The 23,576-nt window shown below is 39.5% G+C and overlaps 2 protein-coding genes and 1 pseudogene across 2 annotated transcripts in view; all 3 read right to left on the reverse strand.

Moving 5' to 3' along the window:
* The window catches only part of bahd1 (bromo adjacent homology domain containing 1), a 43,608-nt gene extending 43,071 nt beyond the window's left edge, over window positions 1–537 (reverse strand). Inside the window, exon 1 of the mRNA XM_034222466.1 lies at window positions 225–537. The gene's annotated coding sequence lies outside the window, so the exon portion shown is untranslated. The remainder of the gene's footprint in view (window positions 1–224) is intronic.
* A 2,378-nt stretch (window positions 538–2,915) lies between these two features.
* On the reverse strand, window positions 2,916–10,472 carry ivd (isovaleryl-CoA dehydrogenase). The gene is made up of 12 exons (XM_034222558.1): window positions 10,193–10,472; window positions 8,934–9,023; window positions 8,732–8,783; window positions 8,439–8,608; window positions 8,253–8,346; window positions 7,381–7,511; window positions 7,109–7,205; window positions 6,879–6,972; window positions 5,867–5,948; window positions 5,603–5,707; window positions 4,759–4,831; window positions 2,916–3,890 (listed from the first exon to the last, which is right to left on the reverse strand). Exons 1-12 carry the CDS (start codon window positions 10,322–10,324, stop codon window positions 3,757–3,759), a joined length of 1,254 nt encoding a protein of 417 aa, XP_034078449.1. The 5' UTR covers window positions 10,325–10,472; the 3' UTR covers window positions 2,916–3,756.
* A 245-nt stretch (window positions 10,473–10,717) lies between these two features.
* On the reverse strand, window positions 10,718–20,848 carry LOC117549872 (annotated as a pseudogene).
* Between the last annotated feature and the right edge of the window lie 2,728 nt (window positions 20,849–23,576).

The raw sequence follows: 23,576 nt of genomic DNA on the forward strand, positions 1-23,576 counted from the left end.
ACAAGTCTCAACCGAGGCGTTTCTCACCATTAAGGCGATAAAAGACAACTAAAGTAAAGCAAAAAGTCACAGATCTGCAAAACTTTCCACTCAGATCACTACCGAAACTGAAGGATCTGTTCATCTGTCTATCGCTGACACATCGCTCCAGCACGGAGCTCGATCCTGTCCTGTCTGACACTTTCTGTTTGGCCTGAGAAGCGATAAGAGTTGTTGTGTCTTACCGATTTGCTGTCTTGAAAATAACCCGGTTTGAAGAAGCAAGATCACTTCCACAGGGCGAGAGAGAGATGCGTCAGGTGTACGCTTCCCGCGAGTGAAGGAGGAAAACAGAGTGGAGGGCGACTCATGTTGAGTTGATCCGCTGAAGCATTTTCCTCTTCCTCTCTCCACACTAAACTGCACTGCCTTGTGCGCTACGCGTAAAAATCACAAGTCGGTTCACTTCAAACCCAAAATCCTGCTCTAGGAGAATACATGTGGCGTGATAAGCATTCGGCAAGCTCCCTGCAAAACTACGGCTCACTTCAGCGTGTTTTTACATAACAGCATCATCCGCTTTTTTATGTTGACGCATCATGTAGCGAAAACATGGAGTTTCTTAAAGGGCCACGGACGCGCCGTCCACATGTCACGGAGCTCCCGACAGGCAGCAGCCCCGCTGTGGCTGACAGATGGCTTTCACCATGCTTTCACCTAGTTAATGTCTGCCCTGTTCTTTTGACACTTGTATTAACCCTAGCAGGCAGCACAGAGTGGGGGGGCTCTGAATGAAGGATCTGTGTATGTCTCCAGCTCATGCCCAGAACCTTCTCTGACATGTGACTGCGCCCCGGAGCTCTGCTGCGGAGGGCTGGTTGTTCTTCTGTGACTTTCTGGTTTTATTTCATCAACGGGGTCACTTCATATTGTGACACCTGGGATTTTGTATGGCCCATAAATTAAGATAGTGTCTAGCCTATATGCACAATGAGACAAAAGTGCTTAGAGTCACACATTTTCTGTTTTTGAGTTATCTTGATTTACTCTTCAACCTATTTAGCATTTATTTAGCAGCATGGCTTATACAAAATATTATTAAGCCTTATCCATGTTCTTATATACATCTAGTATTTTTTTTTTACATGTCTTTCAATAGTATTTTTCAGTTTATTGTTCAATCATAATTTATTAGCAAGTAAAACATAAAGTGTGGCTGAGTCCAGAAATCGTTCCTAAAATTCAGTTTGTCCTGATTTCCCTTTACTTTCCTACAGTTGATTCACCAAAAAAAAGTTAAAATGTATAAACCACTTATGAAGAAGTTTAACTATAGTGTCCATCAGACCTCCATCAATGACTCACTTACATAGTTCCACACTTGATGCTCATTATAAACCTTGACTTGACAATAAGGCATGCACTTTGCGCCTCTCCCCTGAAGGGAGGAGTCCTTCCTGCTTTATAAAGAGCCACACAGCTGAAAAGAAAAATAACACTCCTCTGACAGCAGCTTCCTTTACAAAGATCTGAGTTCACACTGGATGTTTGCATTAGATCACTTATAACTGATCTGCAGAGCATTACATGAGTCATTAAACCGTTTAAGCTCATACACAGTGCATTGGCATGCTTTATTATAAGGTTAAATTGTATCTAAAATACATGCTTATTAAAAAGTAACAAGACAAATACAGGTGGTCTATTTGTTGGATTTAGGGGTATAACACTCTTATAAAATACTTTAAAAATCAGTTGTCTATAAAGTGAGTGCCACAGATGCACCATCATCTCTGAAGTAAACCATCATCCTTCATCTTGTCATCGTGGGTTTGAAAGGAGAAATTGCCCACCTGCCATCTAAGGACAGGAAACTATAGAACACTTTGATTGATTGTCCTTGTTGCAGGTCTTCAGAAGTGTCGACATTTGGTATGTAGCTTGAGGTGAGTTTCAAAGAGAGTGATAGAAGATAAACATGAGAAAAGGCAGTATGTTTGATAATTGACTACATCTCCGTTGTACAAGCATGGCTTTGCTGCTTTTGCTTCAACGGCTAACTTGCTGGTTCTCTCAGGCTGTACAGTCAAGATTTCCACAACCGTTTAATTAAAACTCTGGTCACACATTCAAAGCATGCACATTTTGCTTGAAATCGTTCTCTTTATACTCTTCATCCATCACATCTCGAAGGTTAATATTTTACTTTTATTTCAATAGATATCCTGATAACTATGGTTGATTGCTTAGTTGGTTTGCAGATTAAGATTTTACAAAACATAGTAATACTAATCTAAAATGATATGGAGTTTTACAGATTAAACTAACTAAGAGTTAAATTAATCTATATCCTTTCAAAATGCAACACAAAAGTACTTCTTAAATGTTAATGCATCAGTAATGATCCAATAATATCACAATAAGACTCTCGCAGCATAACCTTTCATACTGCAGCACATTTGACTGCTTAGGTCAATCTGAATGCAACAAGTGTTTTTAATGCTATTACTTAAGTAAGCCATATTTCTAACACTGCTTGTCAAATGTCGCAATGCTGTTTTTTTTGTGTTTAACTTTAATGTAGTTGTTCATTTATCATGGATTTTAAAGAGGATATTTTAACAGAATACACGTTTTAATTTTAAGTGTTAAAAAACATGTAATTCCCTTGCATTTACTGCAGTGTTAGAGACAATACTGTTGTGTTGTTACCTGTAATGAGAAAAGTCACCCTGACATGTATTATTCAACTGCACTGTGATAGTTCAATCATTGTCTGAACTGACGTCTCCACTTCATCTTTTGTAGAAACAAGCAGCCCTGTGTTCAGCGGTACAGAGGCACGATACAAACAGACATGCCTTCTTTACAATGTTTTTTTCAGATTGTTGTAAATATGATGCTTCATGAAAATGACTAGAACAAGTCAGAAATGAAATAAAACATTTGTTCATTTATTTCATGTCAAACAGTACATTATATCATACATGTATCACACTGTACAGCTACATTTAGTCCTTTAGAGAAGAGAAGACAAACAAATCTGTAGGAGTGTTGCTCCAGTTGGACTGTACAGACTGTAGTGGAATATATTTGCTCCGGAAAATGGACAAACTTTTTTTTCTCTAATGCTAATTCTCTACAACAGAATACTCAGACATCAGATACATTTCCTCATTGATCAGAAACTGTTCTCAATTTGCTTTAAATAATTAAAGTGATGTGAAAAAAAAGCAATTCTTATTTAATCAACTGTTAGGAAGTGATTAGTCGATGTTGTGGTGTCTAAGCAACAGTGTCCACCCCTCACCTGCTCAGTCGTTAGCTTCAAAATGATCAGTTCATATGATTTTTTTTACTGTTATAACAGTATTCAGTATTTATACTTATAACCCTAGAAACACCAACATGGTTTGTTGAAGTAAAAAAGGCAGCAGCAGTTTTTGATCCCTTGTCACCTAGATAGGGAGATAAATTAACTATTTAAGAATGAAATTAAAACCCACGTTAATATCTATTTGTATTGCTTAATTGGCATTACAGTGATTATCAGGTTAATGCAATTCAAAATACAGTCTTTGTAGGAAAAAAAGGCTTGTAACATCTGGGTCAGCTCTGAGTGATTTCATATAAATGAATTAATATCCTGTGTGACAATCATTTGGAAGCTTCCACAACATCCTGACAGCAGCATCAGTTCATCAGTTTAAGGCCCTGGGAGTGAGTAACTGTGTTCATTCATGAAAAACCTCTTGTAGAGTTTTTGAGCGCGTTCCATTATTTGTACATGGCGTTAAAGGCTCGTCCAATAATGAGCCGGCGAACTTCACTCGTGCCTGCGCCGATCTCGTACAGCTTTGCATCGCGCAGGAATCTCCCCATGGGGTAGTCGTTGATGTAGCCGTTCCCACCTGTCGACAAGTGGCACATGAATTAAAGTTAGTGAGCAGCAACGGAGCGGGTTGATATTACAGCGCACATAATAAAATAACACTAAATGAGTCCATGCGCTCGTAATATCTTACTATAGTTGCTACAGATAAAACCTGTGTTGCATGGCTTAATAACTGTGTGCATTTCACACTTCAAGTATAATTAACAAAACTTTTCTACACATTTTTACTCAACAAAATCGTTATTTTAAAAACTACAGCAATGCAATAAAGCCAGGCAACTACAATTTGAACTTCAGAAATGATCACTTTTTTGTCTAAAATACCATAAAATGAAAGGCATTTACTGGGGAAAACAAGTTTAGAAAGTGTGAAGGAGACTCATTAAAGCTTGGCATCAAATGAAAATTGCAACAAGAAGTATCACATGAGGAAAGAGGCACATTCTTTCTAAGCATGCAAATGAAACCAAACACTGCATGGGACGTGCCTAAAAGAGAAGTTCATCACAAACACTATCAGTTCTGCTCCTTTCTCTTCTAAAGCTTAACTCAGTACATCCCCATGGCTTCTATCCATCCAATAAACAGAATATTCCCACTTTTTAAAGCTCTCCCCCTGATCACACTGCAGTCGAGGAAGGGTCCTCTCTCTTATCTTCCCTGCAGCCATTCTCTAGTCAGCGTGATATTTATGAACCAAAGTAGCTGCACCTGTAGCGCCTGCTTCCTGCTGCTCTGATGTTAACACCAAGCAACAGGACTCCATCAGGAACCAGAGGGAAGACCGCAAACCTCTCTTTCTGACTGAAATACATTCTTTCCCTCAGTACCGTTTACATTTTGTTTTAAAAAGGTTCGGTTTTCATTTGAGCCTTGGCACTTACCCAAACACTGAATGCCGTCCAAAGCAACCTGAGTGGCGTTCTCTGCACAATACAGGATCACTCCAGCACAATCCTGCAACAACAATACCTGTCAACATCTGTGCAGTGGTGGGGGAATCTACTGTTACAGGACAGTGTAGGAAAAATGAAATGCTGACTGAGTAACAACATATCTAACATCTTTCTTCTTCATAGGATCACACAAGTGAGAGGAATTCATAAACTTCCTACATTATAATGACATTAGATTTTAAATGTCATTGATAAGATCTTTTTTACAAAAATACTTTTTTGACTTTTTCCAGGTTTAACCATGTCCATCTTAAAAGGACAGAGAACAAGAAACCATTGGTCGATGCGATTGATATTTTTTATTACAGTGTTCTTAATATAGTTTGCTATCGGTGTTCTTTTTTTTATTTAAATGTATGTTTTTTATTACTTTTATGTATGCACCACGACACCTAGTCAAATTCCTCGTACGTGTGAACCTACCTGGCAATGAACCCGTTTCTGATTGCTCTTATATCCCATAATTGAAGTCGTTTTAAAATTGTGCCAGTTTTTAATGTTTTATAATAGTTTCTTTTATTTGCATATTGACTGGTTAATATGCCATTTCATTTGTGTTTTACGACAGCTGCATTCGTCTGCCTGTATTGTTTTGTGTTCATTTGAAAAATGTATTCGGACAAGTAAATTGCCAAACTCACTTGTCCATGGACAAGTACTCTCTAAAATCTTTTTCTTACACTGAAATTGAAATGCTATACTTAATCATATGCAACTTTTGTAACAAAATAGGTTCTTCATAAGTATATATATATTTAAAAAATCCCCTCACCATTGCACTAGCATGTCCTTTGTCACAAGCTCGGGCGACGTTGTACGCATACTGCCGACAGGCGCTCAGCCTGGTGTACATGTCGGCCATCTTGCCTTGCATTAGCTGCAAACAGAATAACATCAAACATTATAGTTCACTCACTTCAAATAACAGCTTCAAATGATATAGCTGCAAGCTTTACACTACAGCTATTACATTTTACTAAATATATCACGATTCAAACTCTACTTTCTTGTATAAAGAGAAGTCTGAAGGTCAAACCTGGAAGTGTCCGATCTTCTGTCCGAAAGCTTCTCTGGTGTGCAGGTAGGGAACAGCGTTGTCCAAAACGGCCTGCATGATGCTGGAAAGTGAAACATTTGTTAAAGTCTGCTGAATAATTCAAAGAAGTCTCATAATAGGATATTGAAAAGCAGCTCACATAATGGAACCGGCAGGGTAGAAAACAGAAAACATATGAATGTCACGCTGTTTCCATTAACTGCTGCTACCGTTTAAATGTTTGAACAGCATTCATGTTGTTGTTTAGTGTGAATATTTAGCAACTTCTTTTCCGTTTCCAATAACACATTGCACTTGATAAGCAATTGGAAAAAATTAAGTGTTTCAATGCTCGCTTTAGAATAATTATCTATGCGTTACAGTAATAACAATTAAATCAAAAGTAAAGACTGCTCATGTTAACGACACACAAACATGCAAAGTAAATGTGCCAGTAGCTTTTTTCAAATACAGACAAGCCAACTGACAAGCGAACAGTGTTTACATTCACATTTTCACCACAAACAACTTGAAACAGAGATGTAAAAATGTACAATAAGATGTTTTCAATTGATTTATTTTATTGATAAACTAGATTTTGTATATAATAGACTTGGTAGTTCTACTGTCATCAACACAGTCATTTGGTGTGATTTTTACTTCGTCTTTATATTGTAGTTGTATCTCCATTTAGTTATTTATGCTTTATTTGTATTTATTGCTGTCCTTGTGCTGCTGCAACAACCCAATTCCCCCTGTGGGGATCAATAAAAGTGTATCACATCTTATTTAATATTCAAATCCAAAAGGTCAGACTGATAGGCAATTACTGATGGTAATGAATATGTGAAAGTGATAACAGACAGCACTATAAAACAGTAGCAAACATGACTAAAAGAATACACACAAGGACTCAAAGATGAACTCCAGCATGAGCTCGTGGATGGTAATACAATTTGATATACATCCTAATTTTCTGAAGAGTTTAATATCAATTCTGAAATGAACTTACCCGATGGGCCCTGCTGAAAGCACCAGCCTCTCCAGATCCAAGCCGCTCATCATCACATAAACCCCTTTGTTCAACGGACCAAGGATGTTCTTCTCTACAAGGAAACAAGCAGAAAATCCAAAAGTTAGATGAACATACACGATCAGTTTAAAAGGATCATACAGTGAGCCAAAAAATGTATTTAAAAAAAAAACTGCTTTGTTTCACACTGTTGGCCCTTGAACACACACCTGGGATTTTGCAGTCTTCAAAGACCAGCTCGCAGGTGTTGGAGCCCCTCATGCCCAGTTTGTCAAGCTTCTGTGCTGTAGAGAATCCAGGCATTCCCTAAAAAAACATGTACAAACTTTTTTTTAATTGCTGTGATTATTTTGTATTATAATCAATTAATAAAATGCAAGACTGATCCCCAGAACTGACTGCAAACGTTTAAACCCACAGTGTCCTCTGAGCCACGAGTAAAGCCTGAGACGGAGAAGAATCCATCTTAAATTGGATTTACCTTTTCAACAATAAATGCTGTGATGCCTTTTTGATGGGCCTTGGGATCTGTCTTTGCATAAACAATAAGGACATCGGCATCGGGCCCATTTGTGATCCAGAACTTGTTGCCATTCAGAATATAGTAGTCGCCTGTAGAAAGACACAAAGTAAATATACAAGTGGAAATCACACTGGAGTCACACTGTGTAGAATTAATATTTAAAACCATTTGTCTGGATCCATGGTCAAATCTGGAGATGTTAATCATAGGTTAAGAGATGATGTGAGTGCACCTGTCGTTGTGGTTAATTGATAATTAGTTTCTCATTAAAGATTTAAGGCCACAGCTCAATAATTTATTCTCTTATCCTGGAAGCATCCAAGTCTATTTGGTTAAACCTGTTCAAACACGAATCTATCATTAAACTTAAAATCAAACATCTTGCAGTGGGATCAGGCCGAATCGGGCCATCTTCAAACTTGCCCTTCCTTTTGAGCTCGAGTACACATCTGTGAACTATTGTGACAGAAATGTGCGTGGATGCGATCATGGTGACAAAATCTCTCCTCACAGAACCACATTATTAACAGATTGTGACTTTTCATCTCGGAGAAAATTGACATTTCAGGCATTTATTCAATGACCATCAAGCACACACATTATAGTTTAAACATACAATCGAGCCTTTACTGTATACATGCACGAGTATATAACAAACTAACTAAATTAAAAAGATAAGTGTCAGGTGTAGCAGCAGCATAAGGATTTAAATAATTCAGATGAATATAAAAAAATTAAATAATAACTAGAAGTATATGAACTACAAATTAAGATGATGTAAAATAAAAAAATAAATAATAGGAATAACATTTATGCAGAGTTTGTCATACCGTTTTTCTCCGCTTTGAGTCTCATGGATACGACATCAGAGCCGGCGTTGGGCTCACTCATGGCGAGCGCTCCTACGTGCTCTCCTGTCATTAACTGTCAGGAAAACACCATGATGAGCACGAAGAACTTAATCCATCTTAGTTTAACAGTTTATTATGTATAACATGAGCTGTTTTGGTCCAGACCTTTGGAATATATTTCTCCTTCTGTTTCTCGTTGCCGTGGCGCACCATCTGGTTGACGCAGAGATTAGAGTGGGCGCCGTAACTGAGAGCAATGGCTGCTGACACTCGGGACATTTCCTCCATCACAATGACATGATCGAGGTATCCCAGTCCTGTGCCCCCATATTCCTCTGAGAAGAGATGTTGAGAATACATTCATATTAAACATAACAAAAAAAGAGAGGACCACTTTCCACCAGCTGTCATTCAACTACTTCAAATCACTGATGGTGCTTTTCCTTCAGCTGTCTTACCTGGAGCTGTGATCCCAAGGAGTCCCATCTCCCCCATTTCTAGCCAAAATTTCTGGAGGAGAGACAACGCAAATTGTTACCAAAACAGAAATCCTGCTCTAGGTTAGATGGTAAATTGGCTCACACTCATGACCATATACCACTTTATTAGCAATTCAACTCGTTCAGAAAACCACAGGTATGATGTGGTGATTCAACTCACCCGCATTCCTGGAAATTCATTTGTCTTGTCGATCTCGTTAGCTTGAGGTGCAAGCTTTTCTGCACAGAATTTACGAACCGCATGCCTGAGCTGTGCAAAAAAACAAGAAGAACAAAATACTTTAAAATGACTCATTATTAAAAGGCACTGAATAATGAAAAAGCAGCCATGTGTTCTGATGTTCCTTCGTCATTTGATTTCATGGCAGAAATGGATTAGCTATATATCTTTATCAAGTGTTTCTGTTAGCACTGATCTGTTTGCATCTCACAAATCTATTTATTATTACAATAAGCAGTATTTATTCCACTGTACAGTACTTCATTTTACATTATGTTCTTGTTTATCTTACTCTATTTACATAAATATAGACTCCTGCATTTACTTGGTCACTTGCAACATTATCTGCAAAATGTAGCTTATAGTATTTTATTTTACATACAGTTCACTTCTCCTGCATTACTTATAATCTTGCACTATTTTATTTCTAATAAATTTATTCAAGCACTATTTGTATTGTTTTTAAAAAAAAATGTGTTTTATATCATTGCCATAACTACACCGTAGCTACTGTGCATATAACAATAAAGCCTTTGACTTTTCTTGAATCTTGTTGATGTCACTTTGGTAAGACATCTCACAATCATGCATAAATCGGTTAAATGATTGTTCAGGTTTATTCATAATATTCAGGACTGGAGAAGAGCCACTCTTACCCAATCAAATCCTTTATATGAAGCACACCCCCTGCTCTGCTACCAGCTAATGCCCTGATTCTCTCTTTTAATTTAAAGCATTACTAACCTGCTATCCCCATTAGCTGGGTTGACATTTCTTGATTGGAAAGCATGTTTCAATGAGCCGTTCACCTTTCACTAACTTTCCCTAGGAGAGCTTAACTGGTGGCTAGCAAGGCGAATATTGGTAAATAAAGCTGGTTACGCTTAAACAAATGCGCTTTGAAAGGGCCACTTTCTGAAGCGATTATACAAGTGCAAAACAAATGAATTAAGACTAATATTAGGATGATGTTTAGTGTGAAACATCTGTTTGCTAGGTGGTTAGCTTAGCAGGGTCGGCTAACATGAAGGTCTCCTTAACTGCTAATGTTATGTCATCACCTCATATGCGTAACGTCCTTAAACCCTCCACTGTTGACTGTTAAACTTCATAAACCATACTTTAGTTGTGTTTAATGTGACTGTTTTTTTCTTTTTCAGCCAGCTGATAAGTGAACTTTGTGTGTCTCGTTAGCTAACCTGTATCTGGTCGTCGGTGAGCCCGTTCACCACATCATCCACCGGGATGGCAGTCCCGGAGCAGCCTCTCCTCGCCACCGCGGGGACGGACAGCCTGGAGCCGAGGCGGAGAGCGTTTCTGACGGCAAACATGGTGCTGCTCGCAGACTGACAGATACAAGGATAGAACAAGAAACTACAACTTTACACCTTGTCTGACCGTGGACTAGCTTCTCCTCAGAGGTCTCACTCTGCTGTTATTTAAAAGTGTCACCACAACCGTTTGTTGGCGCTTGGTAAACCAGTGTATTGGCGCATTAACGCCCCCTGCTGGACTGGGGTACTTTACATCGAGTGGAGAAAATAAATCACACCACTTAAAAAGTTAATTTACAAAAGTATATTTAATTTATTTATATTTCAACTAGATGTACTTTATTATGTGTCTCCCAATGTATTGTATGAATAACCTTCTCCATCAATTATTCTCTTCCCACTAAAATGTGTTCAGTTTTCTCCATGTTGTAATTACTTCCTGGCACCACACTTGATAGGCTAGTACAATTATTTTAAATACATTTGTATTTTATGTAACTTCAGTACCGAAAAGTGATAGAAAAGAAAAGGAACTGAATGTGTTGCAGTGGTTTCAACCTCGGGTATACATTAAGTGTCAGAATTGAAGTGAGACTTGAGACATAGGAGAAGTGACATTTATTGTGAACACAATAATACAGGACAAACTTATACCACCAAGCATTTAAAACACTTCCAATAATAAAGAACATTAATTGAATCATTTCAGGTTATTTAAGTTTAAAATAAGATAGTAAAATCTTTTATTCCCTATTATTTCATTTTGCCCCTTAACTCTCTCTTTAATCCTTCATTGCCTTTGCAAAAAACAGGCCAGAAACGTCGTCCACCCCCACCCTCATGTCCGGAGGCAGCGTCTAAAACCTCCAGCCTGATCAGAGTGAAGCCCATCTTCTTCAGACTGGCACACACCTGGGCCTCATCCAGTGGGACAACAGGGATCTTCACCCCAGGCCCGCCCATATAGTAATTCTCTTCCAGGACTCCAATGAGAAGAAGGTGGCCACCAGGTCGCAGGAGAACCTTCATGTGTCCCAGGGCTTTATTGAAGGCAGCCAGGTCAGGGCTGGAGGCCTCCAGGTAGAGGCAGGACACCAGGCAGTCGGCTCCAGCTGGGGGAAGTGCACCAGGGTCCAGAGGCTGAGGGCTGTGCACATCAACATAGAGAACGTCCGAGACAACTGAACGCAGCCGAGCAGCTTTCTCTGTCCACGCTGAGGGCCTGATAAATCACTAAATCAAACACTGAAAAATATGTAACGGTATAATACTGAATGAATATCACATCATGTTTAACAAAAGTTAGGGAGGAAAAATGCATACTGTCGGCATTCCAGCTTGCAGGTATGCTTCAGGAATGGAGTCCAGTCCAGGGCACTGTCCTCTGCGTTCCTGAGCCAGCGCTTCAGCTCCTGCCGGTTGACCTCGAGGTAGTCGGTAAGGATCACTTTGTTGAAAACTTCACAGCCACTCATAACCTGGTACAGGGTAAGGCAAGGCAAGTTTATTTATATAGCACCTTTCAACACAAGGCAATTCAAAGTGCTTTACAAAAAACGAAAGACATTAAGAAAATGGCATTTAAAATCAGTCATTAAAAAGAAAAGATAATAAAATAAACATTAAAAGAAAAAATACATGGATAAAAGTTACAGTGCAGTTTAAGATATGAATAGATCTATTAAAAGCAGCGGCTATAAGAAAAGTATTCAGGATTTAAAAGTTGTCAGAGTTGCAGCGGCCCTGCAGTTTTCTGGGAGTTTGTTCCAGATATTTGGAGCATAATAACTCAACGCTGCTTTTCAATGTTTAGTTCTGACTCTGGGGACAGAAAGCTGACCAGTCCCTGAAGACCTGAGAGATCTGGATGGTTCATAATTTAGCAGTAGGTCAGAAATGTATTTTGGGCCTAAACCATTCAAAGCTTTATAAACCAGCAGCAGTATTTTTGAAATATATTCTTTGACACACAGGAAGCCAGTGTAAAGACTTCAGAACAGGAGTGATGTGATCCACTTTCTTAGTGTTAGTGAGGACTCGAGCAGCAGCGTTCTGAATTAGCTGCAGCTTTCTAATAGATTTTTTAGTGAGACCTGTAAAGACACCATTACAGTAGTCCAGTCTACTGAAGATAAAAGCATGGACAAGTTTTTCCAAATCCTGCTGAGACATTAGTCTTTTAATCCTAGTGATATTCTTTAGGTGATAGTTGGCTGATTTAGTAACTGTTTTAATGTGACTGTTGAAACTCAGGTCAGAGTCCATAGGCGCATTCACACTGCGGTACTTTTCCCACAAAGGTTCATGTGAACTTAGTTCATGTGAACTCTTTTATCGCATTCACACCAAAAAGAGCCGGTACTAAAATTAGTTCATGTGAACCTTTTTACCCCCACGAAAGTCCCTGCTAGAGAGCAGGGACTTTCGTGCGGCTCTCTTGTGAGAAAAGAGCTATATTTCTGATTGGCTGGGCGGATTGCAAACCACGCCCCGTAAAACTCCCAAAAAGTTTTGTGAAGCCGCCATTTTATTATCCTCGCATTAGCATTATTAGCATTAACCCAGCGCAGAAACGCAGAGAGACTAACTTATGGCAACACAAAATAAAACATGGGAGCGGTGGAGATGAGGAGGTATCGGCGTTCTGGCGATTTACTCGGAAGGCTTCAGTAGAAGCTGCTGGGAGTCCCAGCGGCTTCTACTGAAGCCAGTCCCCAACTCCGGGGACTTCCGGCCGGGGACTTTGGGCGGCAGTATACGCCGTGAAGTGGTTTGCGGCCTGCCAGTAAACCCAAAGCAGAAGAAGAACAAGTGACGTCAGCGGCTTCATTTGCCTAATTCACCCCCAGGGACTTATTCCGGTGTGAACGCGATCTGTACTTAGTTCATGCGAACTAAAGAGTTCACATGAACTAAGTTCACATGAACCTTTGTGGGAAAAGTACCGCAGTGTGAATGCGCCTCATGACTACACCTAGATTTCTGGCTTTATCTGTTGTTTTGAAGATTGCACACTGAAGCTCAGGGCTAACTTTTATACGTTCTGCCTTGGCTCCAAAAACCATTACCTCAGTTTTATCTTTGTGTAATTGGAGAAAGTTCTGACACATCCAGTCATTGATTTTTTCAATGCACTTACTCAGTGTTTGAATTGGAGCATAGTCTCCTGGTGAAATTGTTATGTAAATTTGTGTGTCATCCGCATAGCTTTGGTAACTTATTTTGTTGTTTTTCATTATCTGAGCCAGTGGTAGCATGTAGATGTTAAAGAGAAGAGGCCCCAAGATGGAGCCTTGAGGTACCCCACATGTCATATTTGTCAACTCAGATGTGTATTTACCTATAGAAACAAAGTTTTTTCTGTCCTTTAAGTAGGATTCAAACCAATTTAGAACTGTTTCCGAAAGTCCCACCCAGTTTTCTAGTCGGTCGAGTAATATGTTGTGGTCAACAGTGTCAAACGCAGCACTGAGATCTAATAATACGAACACTGAAGTTCTGCCACTGTCTGTGTTTAAGTGGATGTCATTGACGACCTTTACAAGAGCAGTCTCAGTGCTGTGGTTTGGACGAAAGCCTGACTGGAACACATCGAAACAACTATTTAAATGCAAGAAATTACTCAACTGTTGAAAAACAACTTTTTCAATGATTTTACCTAGAAATGGCAGGTTTGATATGGGCCTGTAATTGTTCATTACTGAAGCATCTAGATTATTCTTTTTTAAGAGTGGTTTAATGACTGCAGTTTTCAGGGCCTGTGGAAAAATACCTGAGTGAAGAGATTTGTTTACTATATGAAGTAGATCTGAGGCCATGCAACGAAAAACATCTTTGAAAAATCCTGTTGGAATAATATCAAGGCAGCAGGAGGAGGATTTCAGAAGTTGAATAATGTCCTCTAGGTTTTTATCATTAATCTGATGGAATTGTGTCATGGTGTTTTAATTGATATTAGGTGGACATCGTGACAACACATTTGCTGTACCTGATGCAGAGGCACTGACTGCTTGTCTGATTTTCTGAATTTTGTCAGTGAAGAAGGAGGCAAAATCATTGCATGCCCTGGTGAATAGAAATTCAGAGGCTACTGACACTGTTAGTAGTTAGTCTGTCGACGGTAGCAAACAAGGCACGTGCATTGTTTTTGTTTTTGGTAATGATGTCAGAGAAGAAAGACTGTCGTGCGTTTTTCAATTCCAAATTATAAAGGCCAAGTCTCTCTTTATAGATTTCAAAGTGAACCTGGAGATTTGTTTTTCGCCACCTACGTTCAGCTTTTCGACACTCTCTTTTTTCTGCTCTCACGGTCATGGCCTTTCTCCATGGAGATATTTTCTTCCCAGTCACTTCCTTTACCTTAGAGCAATGGCATCTATATCATTTTTTTTTTTTTTCATGGGTTGTCAACATGGATGTTAAAATCACCAACAATGACTAGACGGTCAAAGTCAATACACACTATAGACAGCAGTTCAGTAAAGTCATCAAAAAAGCTTGCACAGTATTTGGGTGGTCTATAGATATTTAGGAACAGAGCTCGAGAGCAGCATTTCAGCTGAAGGGCCACATATTCAAAAGAAGCAAAGTTCCTATAAGATGTCTTCCTGCATTGAAGGGAATCATTGAACAAAATAGCAACTCCACCCCCTTTCTTATGCATTCTTTCCTGACTCATAAAACTAAAGTTGGGAGGGGTTGATTCAATAAGAACAGCTGCACTGTTATTTTGTTTAATCCAAGTTTCCGTTAAAAACATCAAATCAAGATTGTGCTCAATGATAAAATCATTGATTAAAAATGTTTTTCCTGCCAGAGACCTGACATTTAATAAAGTTAGTTTAAGTTTGTTAAACACACTATCAGTAAGATTTTTTGTGACAAGCTGTGGCTGACATGGAATCACTGCTAAATTTGATAAACTCACACAAACGTTTGAGCACTTCCTGTTTCTAAGCTGATTCACCGCTCTTAATCTATTACCTATCAACACAGATGTCGGCAAAGCTACTGGCAGGCAGGGCCCTGGCATGTCCTGGAAAGAGTTGAGAGTGCCATACGCCCTTGAGCCTGGACCCAGCACATATCAGTAAGAGTTTGTTGCATTTTGTACACACACATCCTTATCAGGCTTCGGAGACTGCAGATGCTTTCTTGAAGGGAGGGGAGGTGGTTAATGTAGGCACAGTGATGGAGACGGGGGAGATGGTGTGGGGGTAAAGGACATGCTGCCAGGGGGGGAGGTGGTTGACGTGGGCACGGTGATGAAGACGGGGGAGATGGTGCGCGTCTCTGCGGTGATTTTGGTGGGCGTCGTTGAGGAGCGGGGGTAAAGGACATGCTGCCAACCCTGCGTATCGCCTTAGTTTGGTCTTTGAACTCCAGGAAGGAATCGGTGCCAACCCTCTGTATCTCCTTCGTGTGTTCAGCGATCTCCAGGAGGGTGGGCGAGGGTGAAAGGGTGAATGGAGAGTAGAGAGAGCTGTGGGGTGAAGGAAGAGTATCCTCAGAGGTGATAGGGGGGGTGAAGGGCGGTGGAGACTCCTCCATTTGTCTCCCATAATCAAGACATTCCTCAGGCGGGTGCAGTGATAGATTTTCAAGGTTTTCTGAGCGATGTGTCTTTCTCTTGTTTTGATTCCTCTTGTTGCTTGTCCTTGGCAGAGGGAACAGATTGATGACGTAGGCAGTTGAATACGTTAGAGATAAACAATTTCACTCCTGACTTGTTCAGACAAACTCCATTTGCCTTAAAAAGATGTCTGCGGTCCCAGAAAAAGTTAAAGTTGTCAATAAAATTGACAGAATGGTCAATACAGACAGTTGAAAGCCAGGTGTTTAGTGCAAACAATCTGCTGAATCTCTCCACTCCTCTTCTGACTAGCGGTAGAGGGCCACTGATGAACACCTCTGCATTTAGAGAGCTGACAGTTTCCAAGAGACATTTAAAGTCTTTTTCAGCACTTCTGACTGTTGTTTCACAACATCATTTGTTCCAATGTGCAGTACCACATTCTTCGCAGTCGGATGTTCAGCCCCAATATGCAGGATCTTCTCAGCCAAGTCAGAGACCACATCCTTGAGAAAACAGAGTACTTTGGTGTTGTTCTTACTACACAGACCTTTTACATCTCTTACAGCAGAGTCATCCACAATCAGAGTTTCAGGCCCAGTCGTTAGCTTTCCCTCTAGCCTTTTACTTTTGGAGTAGCTATTGGTCCTTACCCTGCTGTGTGAAGAGGACAAGTAATCCAGGTCATCAGAAAGAGATCTCCGGTTCTGGGTCAGTGGATCGTATCTGTTCTGGCTTGGCACACTCTGTGGTTTAGGAGGATTGTTTGTAGTTCTCCCTTTAGCAGATTTTGGCCCAGCGCTCTGAAATCTGTGATGCGACCGGCTGGCCTGCATTGTTACCAACCCCTGTTCCTACTAGGAAACAGCCGTGGACAGCTCCACGGCTGTTTCCTAGTAGGAACAGGGGTTGATAACAATGCAGGCCAGCCGGTCGCATCACAGATTTCAGAGCGCTGGGCCAAAATCCAAATCCCATGGAAATGATTTACTCCTCGGCCTTGCACCCAGAGAGTTCGAGGGAGGACTACCACTTGTAGATGTATTACCCGGTACACAGCCCTCCTGTTCCTTGGAATCCTTGTAGCTGCTAACTAGCTTTGAGTTAGCATGCCTTTGTCCATTATTTTGCAACACTGGTAAAGTGGTGTCATTCCAACCTAGTCCATTCACTTCCACGTTAACTTCCAACCGTTGCATTTTCATTTACAACACGGCCATCTTCTGTAGAAGTTTGTGGAAGTCATCTGTCGAGAAAGGAGGCATTTTGCTGCTAACTAGCTTAAGCTAAATAGCATGCAGTAGCCTAGCTGTTGCTAGGCCACGCTACTGTAAGACCGAGGTCGTCGTAAAAATATTGAAATATGGCTGAAATCCTCCGTCTATTTACGAAGAATAACTGTCCCAGTGATAGGTTAATGTCCAGGAGCCGCTGCTCGAAGTTTTCAGAAAAGAAAAATAGAAAAAGAGCATACAAAAGTAAGCAGAGGCAAGAGCAAGCAGAAAAGCGTCTGCACTGTAAGAAGGCTACACAAGGGTAGGACCTGACCCGATGTCCACCAGCAGCTCACCACTCACATCACCTGGGAGGACATATGAAGAGGAGAAGGAGGTGAAGCCACCAAACTTTAGATTCAATTAGGGAGAACTCTTATTCATTTATCTTAAAGGTGTTATTTCTCATCACTAATCCAAGCATCCTTCTAAAGGCGTTCCCCAAATGTCACATCTCAGATTTTAAACAAACTTGACCTGAATACATGTCCATTCTTCAAATATTTGCATTAACCAACATATTCTTTTTAGCACACCCAACAGTCACACCTTTCTCAAAGCTAAAGTCAGCAAGGCTGGATTACCAATTTGGCAACGTTGGTGACAGAGTTGGGTTTTTGTCCAGGTTTTGTCACACAAAAACACCTTTTGTTAGTTTCTCTGCTATGTGTTTATACTGTTGGAGAGGGCATGGCAAGGTTTATGTGTACAGAGCTCTAGGCTTGTCATATATATTCTCTTGGATGAACTGTAGCTGATTGGTGGATATATACAAATAGTGCAACAAGCCCTGGGGGGTTAACAGGGGCTTACAACTCAATTTCGCTCCGGGCCCCCTTGTGACCCTGCATAAACACATTTTAATTTACAACAGTAATTCCAACATTTCACGTATTTACTCTACAGGGATTCTTTAGGTATACGTCTAACATTTGGTTAATCTCGCCTCTCATTTTACAACAGAATGTATTTTTTTCACATATTAACCTACTCCACTTAATGCAGAGCAGACCAATCTACACTTAAACTGCCTAAGCACTCAATTATAAAATATATAACACTGATAAACACAAAGCCGACTTGAAACTTTACTTTTGATTGATTACCTCTACAAGTTTCAAGAGTCTGCTTCCATATTTTTAAATACATGGGAATAAACGGCTCACTGGAATGGTGGAGAAAGACATCCAAGTCCCAAACATGATTTTTGAACGAGGACACAAAACTTGCAAACATATTCGTGTGATGCTTTAACACTAACACACAAAAGGCATATGCATTTTCTATTGTGCACATAATTTGAAGCATCTTTGTAACCCCATTGTCTCACCTTCAGTGAAAGCTCTGTGCAGGCATCCCATTTTCCAGAGCAAAACGCTGTCCTTATTCTCAAAGTCAGCCCGTGGTGGAGTGTAGTTGTACTGCAGATAGGCCGCAGGGTCAAAGCCTTGGTAGGTGGCTGCCATGGCTGCAACTCCATCCTCTTTTCCATCCATTATCACTCTTTGACTGACTTTAACTTCAGTGTCCACCCTTTATAAACCCCACCTCACCCCTCCCACCTAATCTAAACGTAACATCACTTGTTTGCTCAGGGACTTGTTTGCTCAAGGTCTTAGTTGGGCCCACTCAAAATAACTTGGCAAATGTGCAATTCTGATCAAAAGTTTGAAATTCTATTAATGTTTTGGTCTTTCTCTTCATAATGGCAATTTCAAACAGAGGAATAAACAATAATTCAAATAATTTAGTCCAAAAATGTAGTGTTTACAAGTGAATCCTTTTGGCCCCAGAAGAAGAAGAAGAAGAAGAAGAAGAATTACATTATTTAACTTACATTTAGCCAATTTTCCTAGTGTACTGTAGCTGTAAAGTATACAGGGCCCGAAATACAACAAAGGAGAGTGGCAAAGTCCCTCCCCTTCCGGTGGACCTCCATGGAACCTTATTTCGGAAAAATTATGTATTGAAGTCAATGGAGAGAGAAAGATTATCTTTCAATCCCGTTTGAATTGTGCCACGAATTACACATGATGTTTGTCAATTTAAAAGATAATTTTGCCAGTCAAAAAAAAAAAAAGTGTCGTAAAAATGTGAAGTAACACATGTTTTTGTGTGAAACGATCAATGAACTACATCTCTGGTCTTGAACAACAACACACGTCACCAAGATGGCCGTCACTACTGTCTTGCTAAACAAGGGATTAACTACCCTCACTATCACCACAATAAACACGTCCAGAAGAATGTCATGCAAAGCTGCCTGCCTGCCTGCCTTCCTTTGATTCTCTCTGAACTGCCTGATCTTTTTAATGTTTAATGTCAACCATTTGTGTATGGGATTAGTTTTGTATCATAAAGATAAAGCAACACTTTCTCAGAATAAAGTAAAACTATGAGTTTAAAAGAAAAAAAAACGGAGTCAAGCAAAATAAAATACATTTCAAAAATTAAACTATAAATTGCAAACAAATCATTTGTGTAATCATGTAAATTATAAGTCTTTTTTTTTTGTTTTAACATAGGTTTTTGTTTGCAGTTCTTGTTTCTTCTTTCTCAATGATCAGACTTTTGCTCTCGCTGCAGCTTACTCTTTTGCGCTCCCTGATTTTTTTTTTGAGATCCTGAAACAAACTTCACAGGTGGGCGGGACTTTCAGGGGTGCGTCCCCATTGGCTACTCAGTTTTTGAGTGACAGCCCAGTCCTCCAACGATTGCGAGTGCAGGAAGCTGCGGTGCGGTAGCTGAGCGTGGATAGAACACCCCCAGAAGAACCAGCATTTAAATTATTATAATACTACAAGTGCAAATATATGCAAGTATTGATCATTTGTGTTGTTTGTGCTGTACTATACGGTCTGTTTCTTTATTGTGGTAAGTGAGAAGTAAAGCTGTGCTATGAAAGTTAGCTTTTGCTACCTTTAGATCCATAACAATGCAACTGCGGTCAAGCCAGCCTCCACTCGGGAAAACCTAGTCAAGCCAGCCCGCACGTGATATTGCGGTGCGCGAATATCCTATGCATTACGGTAGAGTCCTGGAAACACTGCCTCTGTGTTTAGATGAGAATAAACCAAAAACTGTCCAGTATCAAAGACTCATCTCACTCCAGGGTGATAGCAGGACACCCCATCTAGTCACTCAGAAAAAATCATGACATTCTGATGTACAGTTTCAAAATAAAAGACCTTTGAAGTCTCATATATGAGCTATCATCCCTCTGTGTTAAGATGAGAATAAAACAAAAACTGTCCAGTATCAAAGACTCATTTCACTTCAGGGTGATAGCAGGACATCCCATCTAGTCACTTAGAAAAAATCAGGACATTCTGATGTAGAGTTTCAAAATAAAAGACCTTTGAAATTTCTATTGTATGAGCTATCATCCCTGTTTTTAGGGACGCTGGGCGTTGTTGTTATCACTAGCTCAGTGTCATTTCATTTGACCAAATATCTTTACATATACATTTAATAGATTTTATTATTATCCACCTTTTTGTTTTATGTCCTTTTATTTAAAACATTCTTTGAGACTTCATCTTCTGGTTCAAATTTCAATAAATGTAATTTGTATAATCACTCTTTTGTCTTTATTCTACATGAAAATGTTAGAGATTCCATTCAAATCTGTTGATTATTCATATCTTCCTCAGGAATAGTATGTCGAATTTGTAATGCTAAATGTATATCATTTTCTCACAGGATATAGAATGAAACAACACCGTTGTTATCCATTGTGTATGAATGCTTCAGCTCTTCAGACCAACATAGTAAGATGTGAGCATGTTCCTAATTGTGTTGGTATGCAACCTAGGTCTGGTCTGTTTAATAAAGCAAATCTGCCACTTTTATATTGTAGAATTTGTTAAATTAAAGCAGTCTTTAATTGTTTGTCCTAAACATAGCAATATATGCTTTTGAAATGTAACATGTCTTTGAAAAATAATAGTATACAGTTTATATTGTGCATCACCTTTAGCTTGAAAATACATATGTGTTTTTTAAACTATAAAATAAATAGACAGACGGACACTTTATCAATCCCAAATTGGGAAATTATTTAACAGCAGCAGTGTGTTCAGGTATTAAAATATTTAAAGTTGGAACAAAGTATAAACTACACATCACAAGTATAATGCACAGCAATCCATAAGATAAGTCCGATATGTTCATGAAAACTCCCCAGGAGGAGACACCAACACTAACGTGGCGGAGTGGACTCCGGAGTTTGCTGCATGAGTTGCACTGTATGATATGTGGTGTAGTGGGCTGTCACTCAAAAACTGAGTAGCCAATGGGGACACACTCCTGAAAGTCCCGCCCACCTGGGATGTTTGTGTCAAAATCTCAAACAAAAAATGAGGGAGCGCAAAAGAGAAAGCTGCAGCGAGAGCAAAAGTCTGATCATTGAGAAACCACAAACAAGAACTGCAAACAAAAACCGATTTTAAAACAAAGAAAAAATACTCATAGTTTACATGATTACACACATGATTTGTTTGCAACTTATAGTTTTATTTTTGAAATTTATTTTATTTTGCTTGACTTCGTTTTTTTTTCTTTTAAACTCATAGTTTTGCTTTATTCTGAGAAAGTGTTGCTTTATCTTTATGATACAAAACTAATCCCATATTTGTGCAGATAGCAAGAAGTAGAAAAGATCGTGGATGCTAATGCAGCGTTAGCATTAGCATTTCTCCCCCGGGCTTAAATGGTGTATTATAGAATGATCACACTGGTGTGACAGTACTCTTCAAAGGGTTCACGAAATATGACTACTACTCTTACTGTTTAACATTTTGGTTTACTTAATGTTACTTCATGTTAACTAAGGCTAATAAAAATGACAAGGCTAAGGCTGTAATGCTAACTAACGTGCTTGCTACTAGCTAGGTAGCTAACTTGATCTAGCCACTCCTGGTCCTTTCATCAGACGGGAAGCGAAAGAACGAGCAAGACCCATTGCTGGTATGATAACAACCTGGTACTAAGCACACAGGCATCTTGTTAAAGTTATCTTATCTATCTCTTATATTTAGCGGAGGAAAACAATTGTGCCATCAGTTATGACATCACTTACGCGACTCTGGGATTTGTAGTCTTTCTAGTTGCGTATTGTTCATAGTCTTATATTTCAACAGTTTTACGAAAAACTGTGACTTTTTTGACATGGAAATTATTTTTTAAGATTGACAAACATCATATGTGTAATTCGTGGCACAATTCAAACGGGATCGAAAGATAAGTTTTCTCTCTCCATTAGTGCTGTAGCGACGCGTCGACGACGTCGACTTCAAATTATCGTCGACGACATATTTCCGCGTCGACGCGTCGCCACCATAGACTGTATATATGGTCGCCACACACACGTGGGTCACCCAAAGCAACAAGCAGTTCGCAATCGCACTTCTAACACAATGGAGACTGAAACCTCACAGGATTGCGCACGAAGCCCTCAAACGAAAACATCTCGCCCTAGGTCTTCAAAAGCATGGGAATATTTTAAAGTTAGTCCAAAACGCAAAGATATTTATATATTTATATCTCACTGAGACTACTGCTTGACCGGAAGCAGCAGCTAGCTGTGGTGGCAACCATTAGCAGCTAGCATTTGCTCTCCGATGTTTACATACAAATGGAATTATGGATTATAAATTCAATAATTTTTTTATACATAGACGTTAAAAACCTATGGATTAACCGATTCAGCCGCGTTTTTTCTCATTTTAATGCCATTGAACACGTATTTTGATCAGATTGACAGCTACGGCGGTGAGACGATCTCCCTAGAAGCTCTGTGAAGGTACGTGTTGTGATGACTGTATTTGCTTCCCCTGTCGCGAGTCCGGATCACTCAGTGATGATACTATGTACCTACATAATCTGTGGAGTCTCAGCTTTAATCGGATATCTTGTATGTGCAGCTACGATAAGTAATAAGGGTACTTTTATCTTGAGTTCTGTGCCAATGTCCGTTAGCATTTTTCGCTCAGTGGTTATTTAGATAGCATTTTAGTTTGCTTCTTATGAGACTTGTGTTTTGTTTTGGTAAACATGGTTTGTATCGTCAGTTAGCTGAGATTATTTCCGTTAATCTGGTATAACACATTAATAGGTTCTTAAATATTAAGATCCCCTGAGACACAGTATCGTGGAAAAAAAATGTTTTACATTACTTTTTTTTACATTACGTTTTTTATGAATTGAACAACAGAAAAATAATCGTTCGATTAGTCGACTAATCGATCAAATAATCGCCCGATTAATCGTTTTCAAAATAATCGTTTCCCCCCAGCACTACTCTCCATTGACTTCAATACATACTTTTTTCGAAATAAGGTCCCATGGACCGGAAGTGGATGGGCGTGACTTCGCCACTCTATAGAGAGGCGAAGTCCCTCCCCTTCCGGTTGAGCTACTTATTTTTCATTTCCTCGCTCCTCGCTCTCACCGGAAGTTGATT

Source organism: Gymnodraco acuticeps, unplaced genomic scaffold (assembly GCF_902827175.1).
Source record: "Gymnodraco acuticeps unplaced genomic scaffold, fGymAcu1.1, whole genome shotgun sequence".
Lineage (NCBI taxonomy): Eukaryota > Metazoa > Chordata > Actinopteri > Perciformes > Bathydraconidae > Gymnodraco > Gymnodraco acuticeps.

What these genes read in the sequence shown, in the direction of transcription:
- ivd (XM_034222558.1), bottom strand. Translation starts at nt 10,324, where the DNA reads ATGTTTGCCGTCAGAAACGCTCTCCGCCTCGGCTCCAGGCTGTCCGTC. An exon ending in AGGAGAAATATATTCCAAAG is followed by an intron (nt 8,347 to 8,438) that starts GTCTGGACCAAA and finishes TTTTCCTGACAG; the next exon opens with TTAATGACAGGAGAGCACGT. An exon ending in GGACGGCATTCAGTGTTTGG is followed by an intron (nt 3,891 to 4,758) that starts GTAAGTGCCAAG and finishes ACTTGTCGACAG; the next exon opens with GTGGGAACGGCTACATCAAC.